Source organism: Micromys minutus, assembly GCF_963924665.1.
Source record: "Micromys minutus genome assembly, chromosome: 21".
NCBI lineage: Eukaryota > Metazoa > Chordata > Mammalia > Rodentia > Muridae > Micromys > Micromys minutus.
Genome location: NC_137956.1, coordinates 36,237,712 through 36,257,588, shown reverse-complemented (window position 1 = coordinate 36,257,588; position 19,877 = coordinate 36,237,712). Strand labels below are relative to the sequence as shown.

Below are 19,877 nucleotides of genomic sequence, written 5' to 3'. Positions count from 1 at the left end.
AATGGATAGTTAGCACATACTTTTCAGAAGACAAGGGATAGTGCTTTTGGCATGGTGGGACTGTGGTTGAGCAGAAACGAAGCAATATCTTACTGATGCTCTCATTGTGAGAGTCAGCCCGGCTGCTCCCCGATCTGGGGCCGGGTGCTTGTTGTCTGCTTTAAATGGGGGGAATGGTGGTGGGAATCACACTGGTAGAGCCCAGTTCATGCTAAAGACTGGACCCAGGCTTTAGTGGTCTCAGAGGGTGGGCTTAGCTACAGGTGTACTAACACACAGAGGGACCAGGACGTGCCTGGCCAAAGGATGTATCCTCATTGGGGAACAATAATTATACCAATGCCCATTTCCCTATTAGGCATTCCAAGCTCAACAGCCTGGTGTCTAACCTGTCCAGGGACTGCTCTGGTAAAGGGAAAGTGAAACGGGCCTTTTGTGCCAGCAATTTCTGCAGCACCAACTCAGAAGGCTGGGGAGGTTAGTTGTTGGCACAGGAACCCCTGCCGATTTGGCTTATGTCTCTGCTTCTCTTTTCTTTACCAGGAAACTAAAGATTCCTTCCCAGCCTGTTTTCAGTCAGAGGGGGATTCAGGTTAAACTAGTCTCCGCTCCAAGGTTCTCCACCAGTTTCAGGGTATAGTCTAATGTACAAACGGGTCTCATCTAATGCCATAGAACAATCAAAGGCCATGTCGAACACTTCACTGTGTAAAAAATTTCACTCCTAGTCTTTAGAGATGCCCATGTTACATTGGTTGAAGCAAGTCACATGGTAAATCTAGTATTGCCAGGAAAGGAAGGGCCCACCCATATGTGAAGGGAAAAGGAACACATGGAGAAAAAGTCACCATCCCAGAGGATCTATCCCGTAAGGACACCATGATGGGCTATATTATGTGTTGGAGGGGGAAAATTGGGGCAGACGAAAGAGGTAGATTTTTCTTTAGCTTAGCACAGTCCTCTCCTTGTACCCTTCTATCTCGTGATGTTCATTCTATCTTAATAAGCCCTGGGAGACAGACTGCATAAAACGAGTAAGGAAGCTGGGAACATAGCCATGATCTCTGTGTGAAGAGTTTGAGTCACATTAGCTGTGGGGCTGTTGCCAAATCCTTAAGGCAGCAGTGGAGCTGATAGCAGCTGGGAATGGAAGCATTTGTCACCAGCCTCCTCTCTGCCATCGGAGACCACTGTCCATGCCCCTCCCCCCAGACTTTCTGGTCTGGCCTTAGGAATATCTGAAGATGTAAAACAATTTCTTTCTCTCCTACCCAGTTTTTCTTGAGCCATTCATCTGTCTTGTTTGCCTTTACCTCAGCCATTGGCCATGATCTTCCACTGGCCAAATTCCTGTAGAGGACATGGTAATACCATGAGGTGCTAGATGGGCCAAATAATCTTCATAACTCTAGAAATTATGGATTATGGAAGAGAGCATTTAGGGCTTTTACAAAAACAAGAAAACTCATCTAAACCCCATATTTTCTATAATTGTTCTCTCTCTCTCTCTCTCTCTCTCTCTCTCTCTCTCTCTCTCTCTCTCTCTCTCTCTCTGTCTCTCTCTCTCTCTCTCTCTCTCTCTCTCACTCTCTCTCTCTCTCTCTCTCACTCTCTCTCTCTCTCTCTCACACACACACACACCTTTTTTCTTGATCACACTCACCAGCTTCAAGTGCTTAGCACCTCATGTGGCTCTTGTTTGCAGAAATGAAATACAGAGCATTTCATCAGTAAAGAGACCTGTGTTGGGTTGTTTTGAGCTACTACTCACTCAGCTACTTCAGACTTTATCCTTTTTCTTGATCACACCCTGCCTCGGGTCTGAGAAGGGTCCCTGCTGGTTTCAGCTGCTAGTCAGTCTTCCCCCCTTTCACTCCCTCCTCTCTCGTTATCTGTACCCCCTCCCCTGTGTGTGTGTGTGTGTGTGTGTGTGTGTGTGTGTACATGTGCCAATAAAGTACCTTGTCTGTCAGTCCTCCTGTGTCATCTGCCTTATATATTTAGAGTAGGCTACACCAGCCCTGGGGATCCGCACAGCTCCATCTCCCCGGCGCTGGTATTTCAGGCAAGCTTTTCACCACATTTGTAGTTTGTTTCTGTGGTTGTTGGTTTTGTTTTTGTTGTTTTTATGTGGTTCCTGGAAGAAGTGAACCCGACCGGGCCCTTGTGTTGAAGGAGCAGAGTTTTTACTGACTGCGCTTTCCCCTGACCCAGCTGCTGCTCTTAAATAGCCCATTGGATTCTCTGGTGCACATCTGGCACATCTGTGGGCTGTGCTTCTCAGGTTTTAGGTCCTAAGGTAACTTCATCATTCTTCCCTTGGTCTCTTCTTCCATAGACGATACACTCCTCACAGTATTAGTTATATGGTTTATCTTCATCTGCGTGTGATTTGAAGTTCAAGGTTCCAAGTTTTCACCTAACTGCTGAGAATAAGGGGAATGGGACTTTTGCTTTTACTCCCTGGTTTCCCTGCTTAAGGTGGAAACTTAGTGACAACCCAGACACTATGCTTCCTGTCTAGCTGTGTTCCCTCCCAGATGCTCAGGACTGCATTGAACACACCTCTGGTGCTCTATATGGGCAGCAGGTGTCCGAGAAGCTTTGACAGGAGCTGTAGTGGCCTGTGGCCTGTGGTAAACTCCTGCTATGTAATATATGTCTTAAGACATATGTAGTATATGTCTTAAAGTAGCTAGTGTTACCTTTTTTTTTTTAAAGTTTCATTGTACTTGGGCAATGTATGCTAATATTCAATTTTAAGTAAAAAGGTGTTTAGGTTATTAAGCACCAAAGGCAAACCCACTGCACTGTGTTAACTTTATATTTCTTTATCCATTTAACTGTGGTCATTATGTAGACTTTCTAAGCTTCAATTTTCTTTTTGAGAATTTCATCCATGAGTACTTTATCACATTTCCTTCCTCCTGCACCCCAACTCCTCCTCCCTTCTGGACCTACTCCCAAGTTCATGCTTTCTTCTTTTATAATTATTATTGTTTCTCTCTCTGTCTCTGTCTCTGTTTCTCTCTCTCTCTCTCTCTCTCTCTCTGTGTGTGTGTATGTGTGTGTGTGTGTGTTTATTGAAAACATCAGAATGACTCTCAATCACATCAAATGAAAACATTACCTGCGAGATAATACGGTTTTCCAGCACTGCTGGGGCAGGTTTCTGCTGGAAGCTCTGGCAGATCTTTAAAGAGGTAAATTTAGCTTCACAGAGACAGGCGGTTGTCATTTCATTTGCAATTCATTAGCAGGCCATGCTTCAGAGACTCCCATAGGTCTAGTAGCTTGGACAGATGGCAACTTGGGGGATTTAGGGTAGAATATGTCTCACATGTACCTGATCTTCACCTTCCTCTTCACTGCATACAGTGTGAGCCTTTCGGGACAGATTTGTTTAACTCTTCAAAGTTGGAGGTATTTTGGGGGAAATAAAGGAATACATGACACAGACTTCTAAATAAAATGTACTCTGTGTGTGTGTGTTTCTCTACTTCTGCTTTCCAATATTGGTGCTTTCTATCTTCAGAAGGATAGAAGTTAGGAGGTGATATCATAATTTTCACATAACAATATTTGGTTAGAAGTTGGATAAAATAAAGGCATAGATATATATGATATAAGTTATCAGAATAAACAGTATATCTAGGGGATAGATTTAAAAATATCTATCGAGACATCTTCGACTCCAAACGTTGTACAAACGTGTTCAGTTACACTGTCTTGCTAGCATCTACTTATTTCATGTATTTTTGTTGGAGGAAGTGTGCCACTGGGTGTTGGCTTTGGGGTTTCAATGCTCAGGCCAGGCTCAGTGTGTCTCCCTGCTGCTGCCTGCGTATCTGGATGTAGAACTCTCAGCTACTCAGCACCATGTCTGCCTGTGTTCTACCATGCTTCCCACCGAGTCAGTGGACTAAACCTCTGAGGTGTAAGTCAGCCACAATGAAATGTTTTCCTTAATAAGACTAATGGTGTCTATTCACAGCAGTGGAGCATTGACCAAGATAAGAGGTTGTTATTCCCACCCAGCCCTTCCTGTTCCTTAGAGTGAGGGGGGAATGTGTTTAGCTTTGTTCTTTTGACCTCTGTCTTTTTGCTTAAAAGCTTTTATTTGTATTGTGGCAAGTACTGCTTTGGTTTGTGGTTTTACTGCCCCGGAGGCTTATTTGCATTTCTCTGATGTCTAATGCTGAATATCTCATGAGTTTTGATCATTTAGTACCGGTTGAAGATCTCTCTCCCCCTCCCTCCTTCCCTCCCTCCCTCTCTCTCAATCTCTTTCTCTCTCTCCATATGAAGTGTAGTTTACCTTTGCCTTAATCAAGCACTAGAATTTGCATATGTCTGTATTTGCAAACAGTTCTCTGTCCCATCAGAATCTTTCTTTCATCTTTGTCAATACAATGTTTTTTTTTATAAGGAACACACTGTTAAACCAAACTGTTTTTGTAGCACTTCCATTTAAAGTTAGTCATCTTGTCATTTCCCACATAAGAAGAAAAACAAAGCAAGATTCTAACCATGATGGCAGGGTGTCTGTAAGTCATTTTAGGAGAAATTGGCATCTTCCTCTTAACTGAATCTTCCCGGGTGAATGAATCCCCCTCCTCTGCCTCTCTTGTTCTTTGATCTTCATCAATTCCCCTGCTCACTGTATGTGGGCAACACTGGAGGATCTGGCACTCCTCTTACTAGGTTTATTTCTAGATATTTGCCATTGACATTTTGTGATGTTAGTGTAAGTGGCACAATCAATTTCATTTAAAAATACTCTTGTTGCAGACTTAGAGCCAAGAATGGCCTTTGTGTCTAGCAGGCTTGCTAAGTCTACTTATTTCCAAAGGTTTTTAGAGTCTTTTGAGCTTTTTATGTTTTCAGTCATTTTTACATGACTAATAATGAGTTAATGTTCTTAGCTAATTTTTAAGTTATTTTTTTCCTAGTCCTATTGTCTTAGGTAGTAACACATTCGTTACCTGTAGTATAGATACAGTATACTGATTCTTATCTTGATCCCAATCTCAGTAGGAAATTGTAAGATCTCAGTATTTCCCCAATAAGAATATTTCTGTACTATATATTTTAAAGCTCTAAAAACAGGACTAAGGAAATTTTCTCCTGTTCCCACTGTGCTGTGTTTTCTTCTTTATAAAACTACAGATGCATTTTTGACCATTGAGAGTGAAATGCTTCTTCCCATCTGTTAAGTGATGTTACAGTTTATCTTTTGTTTCCTACAATGAGGCAGATTTCATTGCTTGACTATTTAAACACTAGATCAATACCATATTCCTGAAATAAAATCTCTTGTTAATAGGAACCTTTTAAATATATCATAATGTTTGTGGCCTCTGTGTGTGTGTGTGTGTGTGTGTGTGTGTGTGCGCGCGTGCGCGCGCGTGTATGCATACACAAATGCTTTGGGAGTTTTGAAATCTATAACAGCAAGAAAATTTATAATTTTCCCTTCTCATAATGTACTTGTTATATTTTATTATTTGTATTTTTCTGGCTTTATAATGTGAACAGTTTGAGATAGAGTAGTATGTGATTTTTGAGAAATATTTAGAAGAATTTGACAGTAAGACCACCTGATTTTTCTTTAAGTAAAGCTTAATTTCAATTTTATTATTTTAAGTCATAGGTAACAATTAAATAGGAAAGGAACTGTTTTTCTGTATCTTCTTATGGATTTTATTTTACCATATACTTAAAACTTTCATCCATATTGTCAAATTTATGCAGTAAATGAAACAAAGACATGTTCATAAAGCTAATCTAACACTTCCTCGGATGTGCACACATAAGCAGTGAGATCGGTGTTGAAGCCAGAGACTGATCTTAGGACATTCCTCTCTGCCTGCCCACCGTATGATTTAGTACAGGGTTCTGGATCCTGGCAACAGCAAGCCTCAGAGATTCTTGTCTTCACCCCCCAACATCAGGGTTACAGATGCAGGGTACTATGTCCACCTTTCATGAGGGTGCTGGTGACCCAAACTCATAGCCTCATGCTTGTACAACAAACACTTCACTCACCCAGACATCTTCCTATGCCTCCATCTGAAATGTACAAAGTCTATACTGTTACACCTTTCCCCATTCCTATGGTATTGATGTGTTTTTCCTTGTTTTCTTGATTAGCCTTGCTAGAAATTTATTAACTTTTCTTGGTTTTACGCATTCTGTTCTTATTGTTTATTTTAAAAATAGAATCTTTTATTTATCCTTTGACTGTGTCATACATGTAAGCAATATATCTTCCCTCAGACTTCCCTCTCTGACTTTCCTCAGGTGACCCACAGCATGCCAATGCCCTCCCCATTTTAGTAACCCACTGTATCCGATCAGTGCTGCCTGCTGGAATGCTGACTGGTTGTGTTGCCTTGCCGCTGTGCATGTAACCGTGCTTTAGTGAATCTGCATGGGCAATGCCAGGCCGTGTCCAGAAGACAGTGTTTCAGTCTCTTCCCAACCCTCAACCTCTTACCCACTACTGTGACAGTCCCTGTGCCTTGATGTGCAGTTGGCATCATAAACCATTTAGGTTATATTACTTGTATTAGTTATATTAGTGGATTAGTCTCAGCACTTTGGCCAATTATGAACCTCAGCATGGACCGATGTCCACTGTAGAGAGAAGCTTCTCTGGCCAAGATCGAGGGTAGCACTAGTTTATGTGTACAAACATAAATGGTTAGAAGTGTGGGTCCCAGCAGTGGTGGCACACTCCTTTAATCCCAGCACTTGGGAGGCAGAGGCAGGTGACTGTCTGTGAGTTCAAGGCCAGCCTGATATATACAGTGCGTTTCGGGACATCCAAGACTACACAGAAATCCTGTCTCAAAAAAAAAAAAAAAAAAAAAAAAAAAGGACAACATGTTTGACAATATGTCTATTTAGGTCTATTTAGCAAATTATTGTCTTTTTCACCCTGCTCTTGAAAAGGTTTCTTTAAACTTCATTTCATATGATTTTCTTTCCTGTTTGCATACAAAGCATTAAGTTTCATCATAACGTTTTCAAAGAAAATGTGTCTCATTGATTCTGTCTCCTGCTTCTCCAGCTCTAGCACCCTGCCCCTATTTTGAAGTGTGTGTGTGTGTGTGTGTGTGTGTGTGTGTGTGTGTGTGTGTGTGTAAATATCAAGCTTGACCATAGACTTAAACCTCTATTTCTTTATGTATCTAGTGCTTTTGATTTCATTAGTTTCATTTGACAAGCTTTACTGTTTAAGGACTTTTTAGATGTATATTTCTTAATTCGTAAGTAGTTGTAGATTTCATACCTCCTTCTAGCCTTCTTTATCTCTGTTTTGATGTCTAGCTTACTTGCTCTGTAGCCAGAGCCTATGCTCTTAAGATTTTGACTCTTGAACTCATTAAAACTTGTCTATGACCCCATTATTGTCAGTTTTGATAAATGGTTCATTAGTTTTTGAAAATAATATGAATTTTGTCATTATGGCAATTTGTCATTTTGGTAATTGTTTATTTTCTCCCTCCTCATCGACTTTGGCGTCTTCGTGTTTTGTTAGTTATTGAGATGATTATGAATCACATGACTGAGCACGTAAACACACATACACAGGCACACACTTGGTAATGCACATTTAAAGTTATATGCTCGTAATAGCTTCATTTCTTTAGCAATACATCATCTTGAACTTCGTAGTGATTCTTCCCTTTAAAGCCTGTATTTGCCTATTAGAATATACCTACTAGCAATTTTTTGGCAAGGGTTTGCATGACATATTTTTTGACTTTCGCATTTTTATTGTGGTGAGTTGACATGTCATGTTGAGCATGTGGAGGTCAGAGGACAACCTTCAGGAGCTGATCACCTTCTACTATGATCACTACATTTAGACTCCTGTCATCAGGTTTGCCAGCAAGCCCTTCACCTGCTGCAACACCCCACTGGCTCTGCATGCTGTAATTCTGAACGCTCTCACGTGTACACAGATTCTCAAGGTTATTTTCTTGTTATTGTTGGATGTTTTTTTATTAAATCCAATCTGATAAGCTTTTAAAAATTGAACTATTTTACTGTTGCCCTAGTCCTTGTCCCCCCAAGACTGTCCTTGGGGGTAGGGAGTAAGAAGAGTCAGAGTCAAGGACATAGACTCCGGGAACCAGGTGAGAAACTGAAGCAGAACTTGTTTATTGCAGAAGTGGGGAGTGCCTTTATACCCTCCACCTATGCCCCATTGGTCCATAACTGCTAGTTCCACGTAGTTGGCACCATCTGATTGGTTGTTCTGTCACCATTTGTCTCCAAGGGTCAGGCAGGTTTCAGGGTTAGTAAATGTGGAAGCTACTCACCAGTCAGAACCTGCTGACTTATTCCTTCTATATTTTACTGTTAGATTTAGTGTGGCCATGTTTGTAGTTTATCTTATGTTTATCCCTCTATGTCCCATTTGTTTCATTTTTATTATGTCTTTCCTTTTAGTTTAAAATTTTGTAGTCGAGTCTTCCTTTTCTTGGCTTGCTTGGCTTCTATGTTATCCTTCAATTATAACTCAAGAAAATACACAATGCATCATTACTGTCCAGTAAAATATCATTATGACTTTTTTCACTTGCACAAGGAACCGAAAAAAAAAAAAAAAAAAAAAAACTTTACATCTCTGGTTCTCACCTGTCTTTTGTCTTATTCTCGACGTAAACTGGATTGCACATAATGTTTAGACCCAACAAGATATTATCAGTGCTGTTCTGTAGCATGAATGTTCATTTATACATATCTACAAAGTATTTAATTTGATGCTATTTCTCAGTTCCACTATTGCTTGTTTCTTCCTGGGGTCACCCTTCTAGAATATGTTTGGTGCTTTCCTGCTGTCAAGGAACACTCTGTTTTTATTTTCCTAAAGATGTCAGTATTTATGTGAAGAAATGTGTCTTCTTAGATGCTAAAATCTCGGTATATTAAAATTCTTATATAAGATACCATGTGATACTGTTAGAGATGGATACAAAACTGGAGCTTCATCATGAAGCTTGGGGCTCTGCCAGTTCAGTGTAGGAGCCCCCAACACTGTCAAGACTTCCATGTGCTACTGTGTGACCTTGGTCACGTCACTTAGCTTCCCCAGCCAAAGGGAATGTGATACTGACTCAGTTTCACTGGGAAGTTTGAGCTCCTGTTGTGTCATGGCAGACATGAAAGTGCTTTGTAACCAGTCAGAAAGCTTTAGTGTTATTAAATGCTTGTTGGAACAGAGACATTTTCAGAAGAAACCACAGAATAAATTCTATGTTTCTGTGTTTATTCATATGTACGCTCCCATTTCTAAGCAGTGTGTCAAACGTTACATAGCATATAGCTTATGAACAGCCCGCCATAAACTCATTTGTTTTCATCTTTTAAGCATCCACTACGAAAAGGGAAATCTGGCTGTTACATAATTCACAATACCCATAGATTTTTTAAAAGCCTATTGTTTTCTAATACTGAGCTCAGGGAAGACTTGAACTTTCATTTCTGTGTAATGTGGGAACATTAGAACACACCCCTGCCAGCTCAAAGGCTACCGTTTGGCGTGGCTAATGCTTCAGTACTGTGCCGCTCTCTGGTTTGATGTCCTGTTTCATGAGCCCCAAGAATTATACATTTTAATGTAAGTTACAAGTAGCTTCTCTCCCGCTCTACTTACAAATGGATTCTATTCAGAAAACTAATAAATAATGCCAGCTTCCCTTTCAACACACACAGTACAGGGCAGGGCAGACTAATAAATTAAAAATTCATTCTGAATACATAACTTTAAAAAACTACCTCAGGAAGGTAACATGTAACTCCATTTTGTTTTTCTTTCATAAAAGCTCATTTTAAAATACCCAACTACATTAATCATATTTTTAAACTCTTTACTCTGCACAGATTGCTTACTATTGGATTGTTTATTTTTTCTTTAGAAAATTTCTGTGCTTCATCCTTTGATAGTGTGTTCGGTGTGCCTGCATGCATGTGAGTGTGCATGCATGTGGGGTGTGTATGTATGTGTGTGTGTGTGTGTGTGTGTGTGTGTGAGAGAGAGAGAGAGAGAGAGAGAGAGAGAGAGAGAGAGAGAGAGACCCTGTGTCCCAGTCTGTCTGTTTTTTTGGGTTTAAGGTTTTTTGTTTGTTTGGCATTTTTTCTTTTGTAAATATGTATTCTGTAAACAAACTCAATTAGATGTTGGTGCATTGTGGCTAATGCCGTAATATCTTAGAGGCTTTCTTTTCACGATGCGCAAATTTTAAATGGGACATTTGTTCTTCAGTGTTTTGCTGTTTGTCTGCAGGTCACTGGCGTGCATTTTATATGAGCTGTGTTGCATGGATCATGCGTTTGCCGGCTCCAGTTTCTTGTCTGTAGTTTTGAATATTGTTGAAGGCAACACACCTTCACTCCCTGGCAGATATCCACAAGAACTGAACGCCATCATGGAACGGTACGAAAGCAAGTCTGAACCAGAGGCTGTTTGAAGTTTGGAAGGAACTTAGGTTTTTGTTCATTCGAAAAACCATTTTCTCTTTGAACATTACAGCATGTTGAACAAGAGTCCTTCATTGAGACCATCGGCTGCAGAAATTTTAAAAGCTCCTTACGTGGAAGAGCAGCTCCAGGTATTGGGAAGGAGAGTGGTGTAGAGGCTGACAGACATCTGTGACCTTAGGTCATGCTGTGGGGCTGAGAGTCAGAGTCAGCCAGAGAGAGCCAGGCCAGGTTTGATGGAGCCAAGAGGAATACTAGGAAATCGTCTTTGCAAAGGAGGCCACACAAACTCTGGTTGCCAGATGCTACCAGACATGAAAAGTCAGGGCTCTAACTTTCCACCTAAAACCATTGTCTGCTTCTGAAATGGACAGATCTTACCTGAATACTTTGAAGTCCATCTATATTAGGCCAAGAATGTATGGCTAGTAATATGGAAATCTGGAATTTTCATGGATCTTTTATTATCCCTCCTTTGTGACAAGACTTCGAATCTTTAATTGGTTGGGCATTTCTTTTTGTTTTCCTTCACCTTAGAGAGCTGGATTAGACAGAGGACCTGCCTGAGGCATAGGAAGCAAGCTGTTCTCTCTAAGGCTCTTTATCTTGTATGGGCTTCTCCAGCTTTTGCTGTTCTAACCCCCCAGGTTCATTCCCTGGGTTAGGAATAGCTCTAGGAGGAACCTCCAGGTAACCCACCTTGGAACAGGTGCCAACTTTTCACCAGTAGCCCAAAATCTGGATCCAAAGGAAGCAAAGATAGCAGCGAGGTGTGGTGAGGTGTACTCAGCCATGAGCTGCAGTGCTGACCCTGGGGCCGGCATGGTCCCCTGTTCTCCTGAAGTTTGACTGCCAGTGTAAGAAGTAGCCAAGCAAAAGTAGGGAAAATGAAAATGATAACAAGAACAGAAGAGACTGAGCATTATAGAAAAAGAAAAAAAGAACAAGGAAGGGGGAGGGGGAGGGGCTTGGTGGCCTGAGGTATAGATGCCATCTTAACTCTGGGAGGGGGTGGCCAGAAAAACAGTTTAAAAGGAGGCTTGAAGATTCTCCAGAACTGGAGTTACGGACCGGTGTGAATCGCCATGCAGGGACTGATGGGGACTGAAAAGTAAGCCAGGGTCCTCTGAAAGGCAGCCAGTGCTCTGGACTGCTGAGGCATCTCGCTAGCCCTGCAGTCTTTCAAAATTAATATCAGTAAACTCTGGTAGCAAAACATAAAAGCTTAAAGACAAACTCCAACAAGGTCACCTAGAAGCAGGTGAACTGCAGTTGCTCTGGTTCAGAGTTAGCCCGTCTGTAACATTTGGAATTATATTCTTCATAGGTTTGGTTTTGCAAATGACAGTGCGCATTAAGTACCTCTTCTGCCTGCCAAGATCTGTGTCACTGCCTTGAATGTTGTGCCTTAGCTAAGTGCCTCATTTGCCTGGTGCTCATCTTGTCCTGGGGAGGGTTGACATAGTCTGTTAAAGGCTGAGAGCTTCCCAGAGCTGAGGGAAGGCCTGTTGGTGGTGGGCAACGGAAGTGAGGAGAGGAGACCGAGAGCAAGGCGTGGTTAGTGAGGCAGGCAGGAGCTCCGTCTGCGGGATCTCCCCGCACAGCCTGCTACACGAGTATCATTTAATCTTCCAAAGAGAGAAAACAGCTGCCATGAGTTTTACCTTAAAGTGCCCTGCTCCAGGCGTGTGGCACCCTCCTGCCCTTCCATTGCTGAAAAGGATGTTTAAGGTCCACGTGGCTTTCCTTTGTTTCAGCACCTGATCAGTAAATATCCAGAGATGGCACTGGAAGACTCGAACTCAGTTTGTCAGAAGGAGGCTGCTCATACAATTAATGCCATGTAAGTAATTGCTCTGGTTTTTAAAAAGCCCATCTTGTGGAAATGCTTTGTGCATCAGTCTTTGAAAAGCTATTAGTGCTAAGATGACCATGTGGAGAATCCTAGATTTCACTTAAGACTTGCCAAGAAATTAAGTGTCAGTAACATGGCGTGCCTAAGCCATGTGCCCCGGTGGTAGCAGGCTGATATTCTGCCTGCCTAAACCGCCACACAGCTCACAGATCTGCCGGGCGGCCTCGAAGTCGCCCTGTGAGTGTGTAGAGCTATGAGTATCTAAGACATTTAGGAATGTTTATGCAAATGAGCCTTCAATCAGAAACCTAGATGGCTTCATATTGTTTGTTTAACTCACAGTCTCTATCTGCTGAAGGAAAGTGGTCTAAGTTCCCGAGGCATTTGACAAAAAAAGGCATATTAAGTTTCTTCACATAGTATGAGAGATTGAGAAAGAGAGAGACAGAGAGAGACAGAGAGAGAGAGGGAGAAAGGGAGAGATTTCTGGGCCTGACTTTTTTTTTTTTTCATTAAAATTTTTTTTCTTTAACTTGTAAAAGCCGAGAATGGTAGGTGGCTTCAGATCACGGGTACACTCCGATGCAAACAGTTGAGGTGCAGATACAGGGACCCTGCTTCTGAAAGAGTAAAGCTACAATTTTGTTAATGGAACTCTACTTAATTTTATAAGGACCAGAGGGCCGTAGCTCTCCTTCCCCAGTAGTGTGAAGGCAGAGGTATGAGAAAGGACCCCCAGGCTGACCTTCAAGGCAAAATAAGCAAGTGCTGTCTTCTGACACACACTCCTGTGTAGAAACTCGCCCCTGACACACACCCCAGTGCTTTCCACTTAATTTCCCAGCCTCACATTCAACCTGAGCAAATGGGTACCTTTTTTGAAAGAGATCCCTTGGGGTGAATTTACAGACACCTTTCTAATACACTGATTTTCTTGAATTGCTATCCATTCCTCCAAGAAAGCTTAGTTTCTGTTTATTAAGTACAGATGTGAGAGTAGATGTTATCCCATTTTTAAAATGGTAAGTTAATTTTGGCTAGCATGTTGTACTCTAGCTGTGGAACAGTTACAGTCAATAGCGTGCTGGAATTCAATTGTCTGGCAGGTATTTCACACTGTAGAATATCGATTTCTTTTCAAGATCCGTGGCTATGTTTCAGGGAAGTCCTACAAAAGGAGGGGCCATATTCCTGATAAACTGTCTCCTCCTGGGACACTGGCCTGGATGATGTTCCAGAAGCAGGAGAGTTGTGGACGGCAGTTTCTGATGGTGTTTCTGAAAGAAATAGTTGAGAGCAAAGACCTTCTGAGATACTTGTTCCTAACCAAGAACAGAAGTCGAGGTCACTAGGAATATGGCCACCAGCCTTGCAATCTGTTTAGCATGAGCAGCTTCTTTGGCTGAACAAAAAGGAGTTTCTTCAATAAGTGAAAGACGTTTGGTGTGGTGGTGTTTTCTCTTTTATACCTACACAGAGCTTTGACAGCCTCTAAAGGACACAAAGAGTGTGATGTGGGAGTTAGGCTTTGAGCCCAGGGAGTGTTACTGGCCTTCACAGCTAACCACTGGACCACACTACCATAAAGTATCTGTTGGAGAAAGCCCAGGGTATAAGCCATTCAAAATAATACATGTTATAATGCTACCATTAGACGGTGCACATAATTATCTCATGTGATACTCACTGTAGCCCAGTCTTTACAGACAAGGAACCTGGGGTTCACTTTCTAGCACCCCTGGCTACAGAGAGAGTGGGTGGTGGAGGTAGAATTCACTGTCTTTCCAAAGACCATAACACATAGATGAGTTACTCCAGTGGCCTGTTTACTGTGGCCATGAAGTGAGCAGAAATTTGGAAAGTACACAATTTGCTTTTAAGCAGAAATCCGATTTGAAAAATAATGCTGATTAACTCCAGTCCTTGTTGGCTCATTACCCACTCGGAGTTTATTAGATTTTCCTGCCCCGAGATGCTGCAGCTCTCTCCATGGAGCAATGATCCTTGTGTAAAATATTTGTTTAATTTTTTTCTGAGCATGTTTGGTAGGAGTCGCATGTTGTGGGGTGTTTATTACTTATAGACACAGAGAGATTCACCTTCAAGCCTTGTCTGAAGTTCAGAGACTGACTCCCAAGGAATGGGTATGCAGCCAGCTGATGAGAGCCAGAAGGCTGAAGTAAGCTACCTTGCCTTGGGGTGCCCCATGTCCTGCACCCCAACAGTGCTGTCAAAGAGCTCAGGAAAGGAAAGCAAAAGACAAAACAAGAGTCCAAACCCATGTGATCAATTACTTATTAATACCCTCATCCCCTAGTGTGATTACTGAACAATAGGTTAGATGTCAGGTTCTGATTATATCAGCTTTTCAGTCCCGAGTGAAGGCAGAGGTTGAAAGGTAGAAAGGTTGTTGGCAATGACAATATGTTCAGGCTCCAAGTGAAACCTCATCTGGCCCTTGGACCTGAGCCCTCAAGAACCTGGACAGCTTCAATACTTGACTCTGTATTAGTTATTTTCCCCACTGCTGAGATAAAGTACTCTCACAACAAAGGGTGCATTTGGTTCACTGTTTGGGGGTACAGTTCATCACAGAGGAGAAGTCATAGGCAGTGGGATGTTGAAGAATGGTTAATGAGTATTTTTGAGTCTAGAGGCGGGTCGTTTTTTTGCTGATCTATGCAGTGTGAGTGCAGTCTCTTTCAGGCTATTAGGTGGTAGTATGGGTTGTTCACTTGGGAAAATGTATGTGCACTCTGTTCACAGGAGCCAAAGTATGCTGGTTCCTATAGCCCACTGATGGTGGGGCTAACTGGGGGAATACATGCCCTTGAATTACTTTATGTCAACTCATAGCTCCCCCTGTGTCTACCTAATGCTAATATCTCCAAGGTAGCATAATTCCTGTTACTGGTTGAATATAGATGGAGAGTTAAATCTGAAAGGAGTTCATTAAAAAGGCAAATGTAATACTTCCCATGCATATTAAAAATTATTATTCAGATTAAAACTTTTTATTGCCAAAAGAATGGCATGAATATTCCACATGGTATACTGATATCATTCCTATTTGGCCTTGATTTGATAAATTAATTGGTTTAGAATTTTGATCATTGTTTCTAGGATTCAGGAGAGGCCATGGATTTTAGTTAGTGCCACTGAGAAATGCTCACACTGTTCATGATCTCATTAATATGTAGTGTAAAAATGAAACACGCAGAAGTAAAGAGTAGAAGGTGGCTGCTAGTGAGCGGTGAACACCTTAGACAAAAGGAATCCTAAGTCCTGGAACTCTGTCTGTCATACATTATGGTGACTAATAATATGGTACTGGACAGTTGACAGTTGCTTAGACAGTAGACCACCTCGCCTGCACCATAATGCCCACACATTCTTTGGCCTGTAGTTCCATTGCCCTTGCTTATGGGCTTGCTCATCATGAAGTAGAAGGAATTTCAGACATTGTGGGTAGTAGCAGCATCACAGTCAGGATGCTCAGGGGTAAGTGCTATCTTCTCTGATATCCCGGGGGTTCCCAGAGTTGACTACGAGCCATAGCTTCCTTGTATGTTCTTTAGAAGAAAATCACACGAAAATTTAAAAAGACATGTAATTATTTGTGGGGTTTTACCATGGGGGGCAGACCTGATGGTCTGGCTTCCTGATGACCAGTCTGCCTGTTAAAACAGGCAGCATGCTTATTTCTACTATAGATATGGTGTAAGCAATTTGTACTGATTATTATACATTTATATCGACTTTGCAGAAAGAGTGCTGAAGAAAAATATAAAGAAAATAACAAAAGGGCGCAAGAACTGAGGTCCCAGAACCTTGGGTCTGTGAGTGCCAATGTGCTCCAGGTAAGCACACCTCATTTCCTGTTTAAGTAGATTCATCAGACTAAATGTGTAGGAGAGAGAGGAAATAAATCACCCAGACTGACCTGCACAACTTTAGGGGGGACTTTAAAAAGTAACCCAACAGTTGATGACAACCCCAGTTCAAAGCACCTTGGATCTACAAATGGACTGGGTGATTCAGCCCTCAACATATCAAGTGGCCACTGTCTCCAGGATAACTGAAGATGATTAACTGGAAGGACAGATGTGCACACACTTGATTTTCACTTCTGTCCCTTGTGTCTCACCTCTCCAGTCCATCAGTCCTCTTTGTCTTATTTTCTGTCTCTCACCCACATCATTATGCACTGTGATAACAACTTTGCTCAAACCGAAGGACCACAGATATCTGATACTGAGTAAATAGAGTTGCAGGACCCCCCCCCCAAGCTCCATTCAGATTTTCTGTATTTGAAATCTCTGAGTGGTAAATGCAATTTTCATTTATAATTGAGAATATCTCTTTGGCCTTGGTGGTAGGATCTGATACTAAGGTGGTTGACATCAACATCAACCTCATAGCTTTTCTGATAAAGGCACCATGTAGTAGAAAAAGCTTTAGGATGTTCACCCAGAGATGTCTGTATCTGAGATGCTTTCCTTGAACAGAAAGAACCCACCTTGAGACTGTTGAACAACTTGTATCTCAGTGCTGTAAATCTATAGCTTACCTTACTACAGGCTTCCAACCTTTGGGTTATGCAGAAGCCCGAGCAAATCTTTCTTTTAGATAAGTGAGGCCTGGGAACATTTGTTTTCTGTTCCCCTCTGGGCAAGACAGTGCTCATCTATTTTACTCAGTTATTTAGTCAGATCACACAGAAGATCTCGTCTTCTCTACATACTTATGATTTTCTGCGTATTGACCCGGTCAGCAGGTACTATAAGAGTGCCAGTGAGAAGTGCTCCATCCCACCCTCTGCTCCACGTTTCTGCTGCCCCCAGTTTTTAGTGAACTCATCTGTGGTATCTGTCACTGGTCTTAGAGACCTCAGACACTTCCTCTTCATGGATACCAGCAAATAGAGAAATTGCTTGCTAAGAGGACATGGGGTCAGTAACAGGACCAGGTCTTGACCAAGAGAAAGGTCTAGATGCTACCACAGCATTCAAGAAGCCATGCCTCAAGAAAACTGGGTGCCTGGCCTCAGGACCCCGGATATCCCCAGGTACTGTGACAGTCGACAAGCTTCTAGTAGCAGGTCTTTGCTCCTGAATCTGTCTGTCCATACAAGACTGAAACCTAGACATTCCCAAAGATCTAGACAAGGAAGCTGATGGGTTTATAAAGAGTGTGTGTTAGTTAATGTGTGCAAACCACTTGCTCAAACATTAAGATAAAGTGGAGTGCTTTCTAGAATGCTTGGAGATCTAAGAGATTTCTTTGCTAAGTCTGGATCTTGGGAGCCAGATATGGCTTTTCTTTCTTTCTTTCTTTCTTTCTTTCTTTCTTTCTTTCTTTCTTTCTTTCTTTCTTTCTTTCTCTTTCTCTCTCTCTCTCTCTCTCTCTCTCTCTCTCTCTCTCTCTCTCCCCCTTCCTTTTTTCTTTCCTTCCTTCCTTCCTTCCTTCCTTCCTTCCTTCCTTCCTTCCTTCCTTCCTTTAAGCCTAAATGACCTTCCTCCCTTCCCTTTCCCTTCCCCTTCCTTCCTATGTGGCCCAGACTGGCTTTAAACTCATGAGCCTCTTGCCTCAGCCTCTCAAGTGCTGAGATTACAGGGATGTGAAGTCACACCAAGCTCTGAGCTTATTTTGAAGTTATCACATGACAAAGAAAATTAAGCTCTTCTGTGTTAGGGACCGACAATCTACCTCACCTGTTTACTTTTCTTCTTTAACACTTTAAGTAATCATCTTTGTGTCTGATATAATTGTCATCAGTAGTATAAACATACCGGGACATATAGAGGTGCTGGACAATGATGAAAGCCAAAGCCTCTTTGTGACCTCTGCAAACCTGGGTATTAAGATTCTACTGATAACCCAAGGCTGCATAGGAGGCAGAACCTCGGGAGATTTTGTCATCCACACGTTACTGCACAGAACATGAGCCAGAGCAAACATCTTTATTCTGGCTCAGCTTAGACAAAGAAAGGTTGTTCAAAGATCCTGCAATTTCAAGCAGACACCCCTGGTGACTTTCCTGCGATAGTGACTTTTTTTGATGCTGTGACAGAACACATTTGACAAAAGCAACTTAAGGGGGAATTTGCTTTGGGGGTGAGTATTGAGAGACTTGTGATTTGAAATTACTGCCCATAATGGCAGAGCAGTTGTTATGGCAGACATTGCATCTGTGGTCAGGACACAGAGAGAGACAAATGCCATGGCCTAGTTGACATTCTCCTTCCATTCCGTCTAGAACCCCAGCCTATGGGCTGATGCTGCCCACATTCAGAAAGTGGGATTTTTTCTCTGGTTCAACCATTCTGCAAATACTCTCATAGATACGCAAAACATGTTTCCACAGTGATTCTAAATCTTGTCAAAGGCACAAGTAGGATTGACCATCACACTTCCCTTTTTCTCAGCAAGTATAGTGTGTGTGTGTGTGTGTGTGTGTGTGTGTGTGTGTGTGTGTGTGCCCACACATGTGCATAGACATGCAAACTCACACTGTCCTGTTCTGGCTCATTCTTTGAGTTTTCTGAGGGTTAGTACAACTGTCTGTGGTCCTGAGCTTTTCAGAAGTGTGTTTCCTAGGTTTGTATGTGGATAGGAGCATTGTTAGCCTGTCAGTATGAGGATAGCTGATCCACCGTTAGCCCTCTTCTCCTCTCTGCCGGAGGTCAGGTTGTCTTCAGGAAAACCTCCTGAGCTCTCTGGTCCACATCCAGTTGGCTGTCTTGTAAATTCTGTGACTTACAAAACATTTCTCAGACTTCAGAATGATGCACCAGAGTGTCCTGTGGGCGTTGGTTTTGTTGGTCTGGGGTAGGGCCTGGGCTTATCAGATTTCTGATGAGCTCTTTTTGCTTCTGATGCTGATGACCGAGGATTACATCCCGTTATCCAGGAGCAGAGAGTGGGGCTCCTGAACATGGCCATCCTCCTCTAAATGAAGGAACTGAAAAGACACAAAGGAGCAGATCTCTTATCTCCTTAGAGGAGAAAACCTCATTGAATGGGAATGGAAGTGAAGGAGGTGCAGCCCGAGGGATGGCTTTCTTGTTCACCCCAGGAGGATGGGGAGAAAGACAAACAGGCAGAGAGGAGGCAGGTTGAGTCATACTCTCAGACACTGGGCGATGAGTTTAATGATATTCACAGAACAATGCAAGAAGCTAAACACTTTGTGGAGGCCTGAAGGGTTTTCATCATCTCAGGGAAAGGCATTGTTGAACTGAAAAAGATGAAATAAAATATGACAGAGGCTGAATTAATCAGATGCAAGAAGCTGAAGGAAGATGTTCTAAAGGGAAAATGCAGCTGTCTTTGCATTTCCTCCTTCAGTCTTCTCCACATATGATAGCTGCATTTCCTTCCCATCTCACCAAGGCTCTGCCCTCAATTCCTTCTTCTGTTCTCTCGTGCCTGGCAGGGACAAACTCCTGTGTGGTTCATTGCGGGGAGTCTGTCTGTTGTGGGTGTGTAGATGTCCCCTGCATATAAAGAGCAGAGGTGAACAGTG

The 19,877-nt window shown here is 42.2% G+C and overlaps 1 protein-coding gene across 1 annotated transcript in view; it reads left to right on the top strand.

Annotated features, from left to right (window-relative positions):
• Positions 1–19,877, top strand: part of NEK11 (NIMA related kinase 11) — a gene marked incomplete at both ends in the record, with an annotated part of 199,899 nt that overhangs the window by 61,999 nt on the left and 118,023 nt on the right. The window contains 4 exons of the mRNA XM_080934672.1: positions 10,301–10,450; positions 10,547–10,625; positions 12,252–12,337; positions 16,116–16,209. Of these exons, the coding sequence (XP_080790798.1) occupies positions 10,301–10,450; positions 10,547–10,625; positions 12,252–12,337; positions 16,116–16,209 (409 nt within the window). The remainder of the gene's footprint in view (positions 1–10,300; positions 10,451–10,546; positions 10,626–12,251; positions 12,338–16,115; positions 16,210–19,877) is intronic.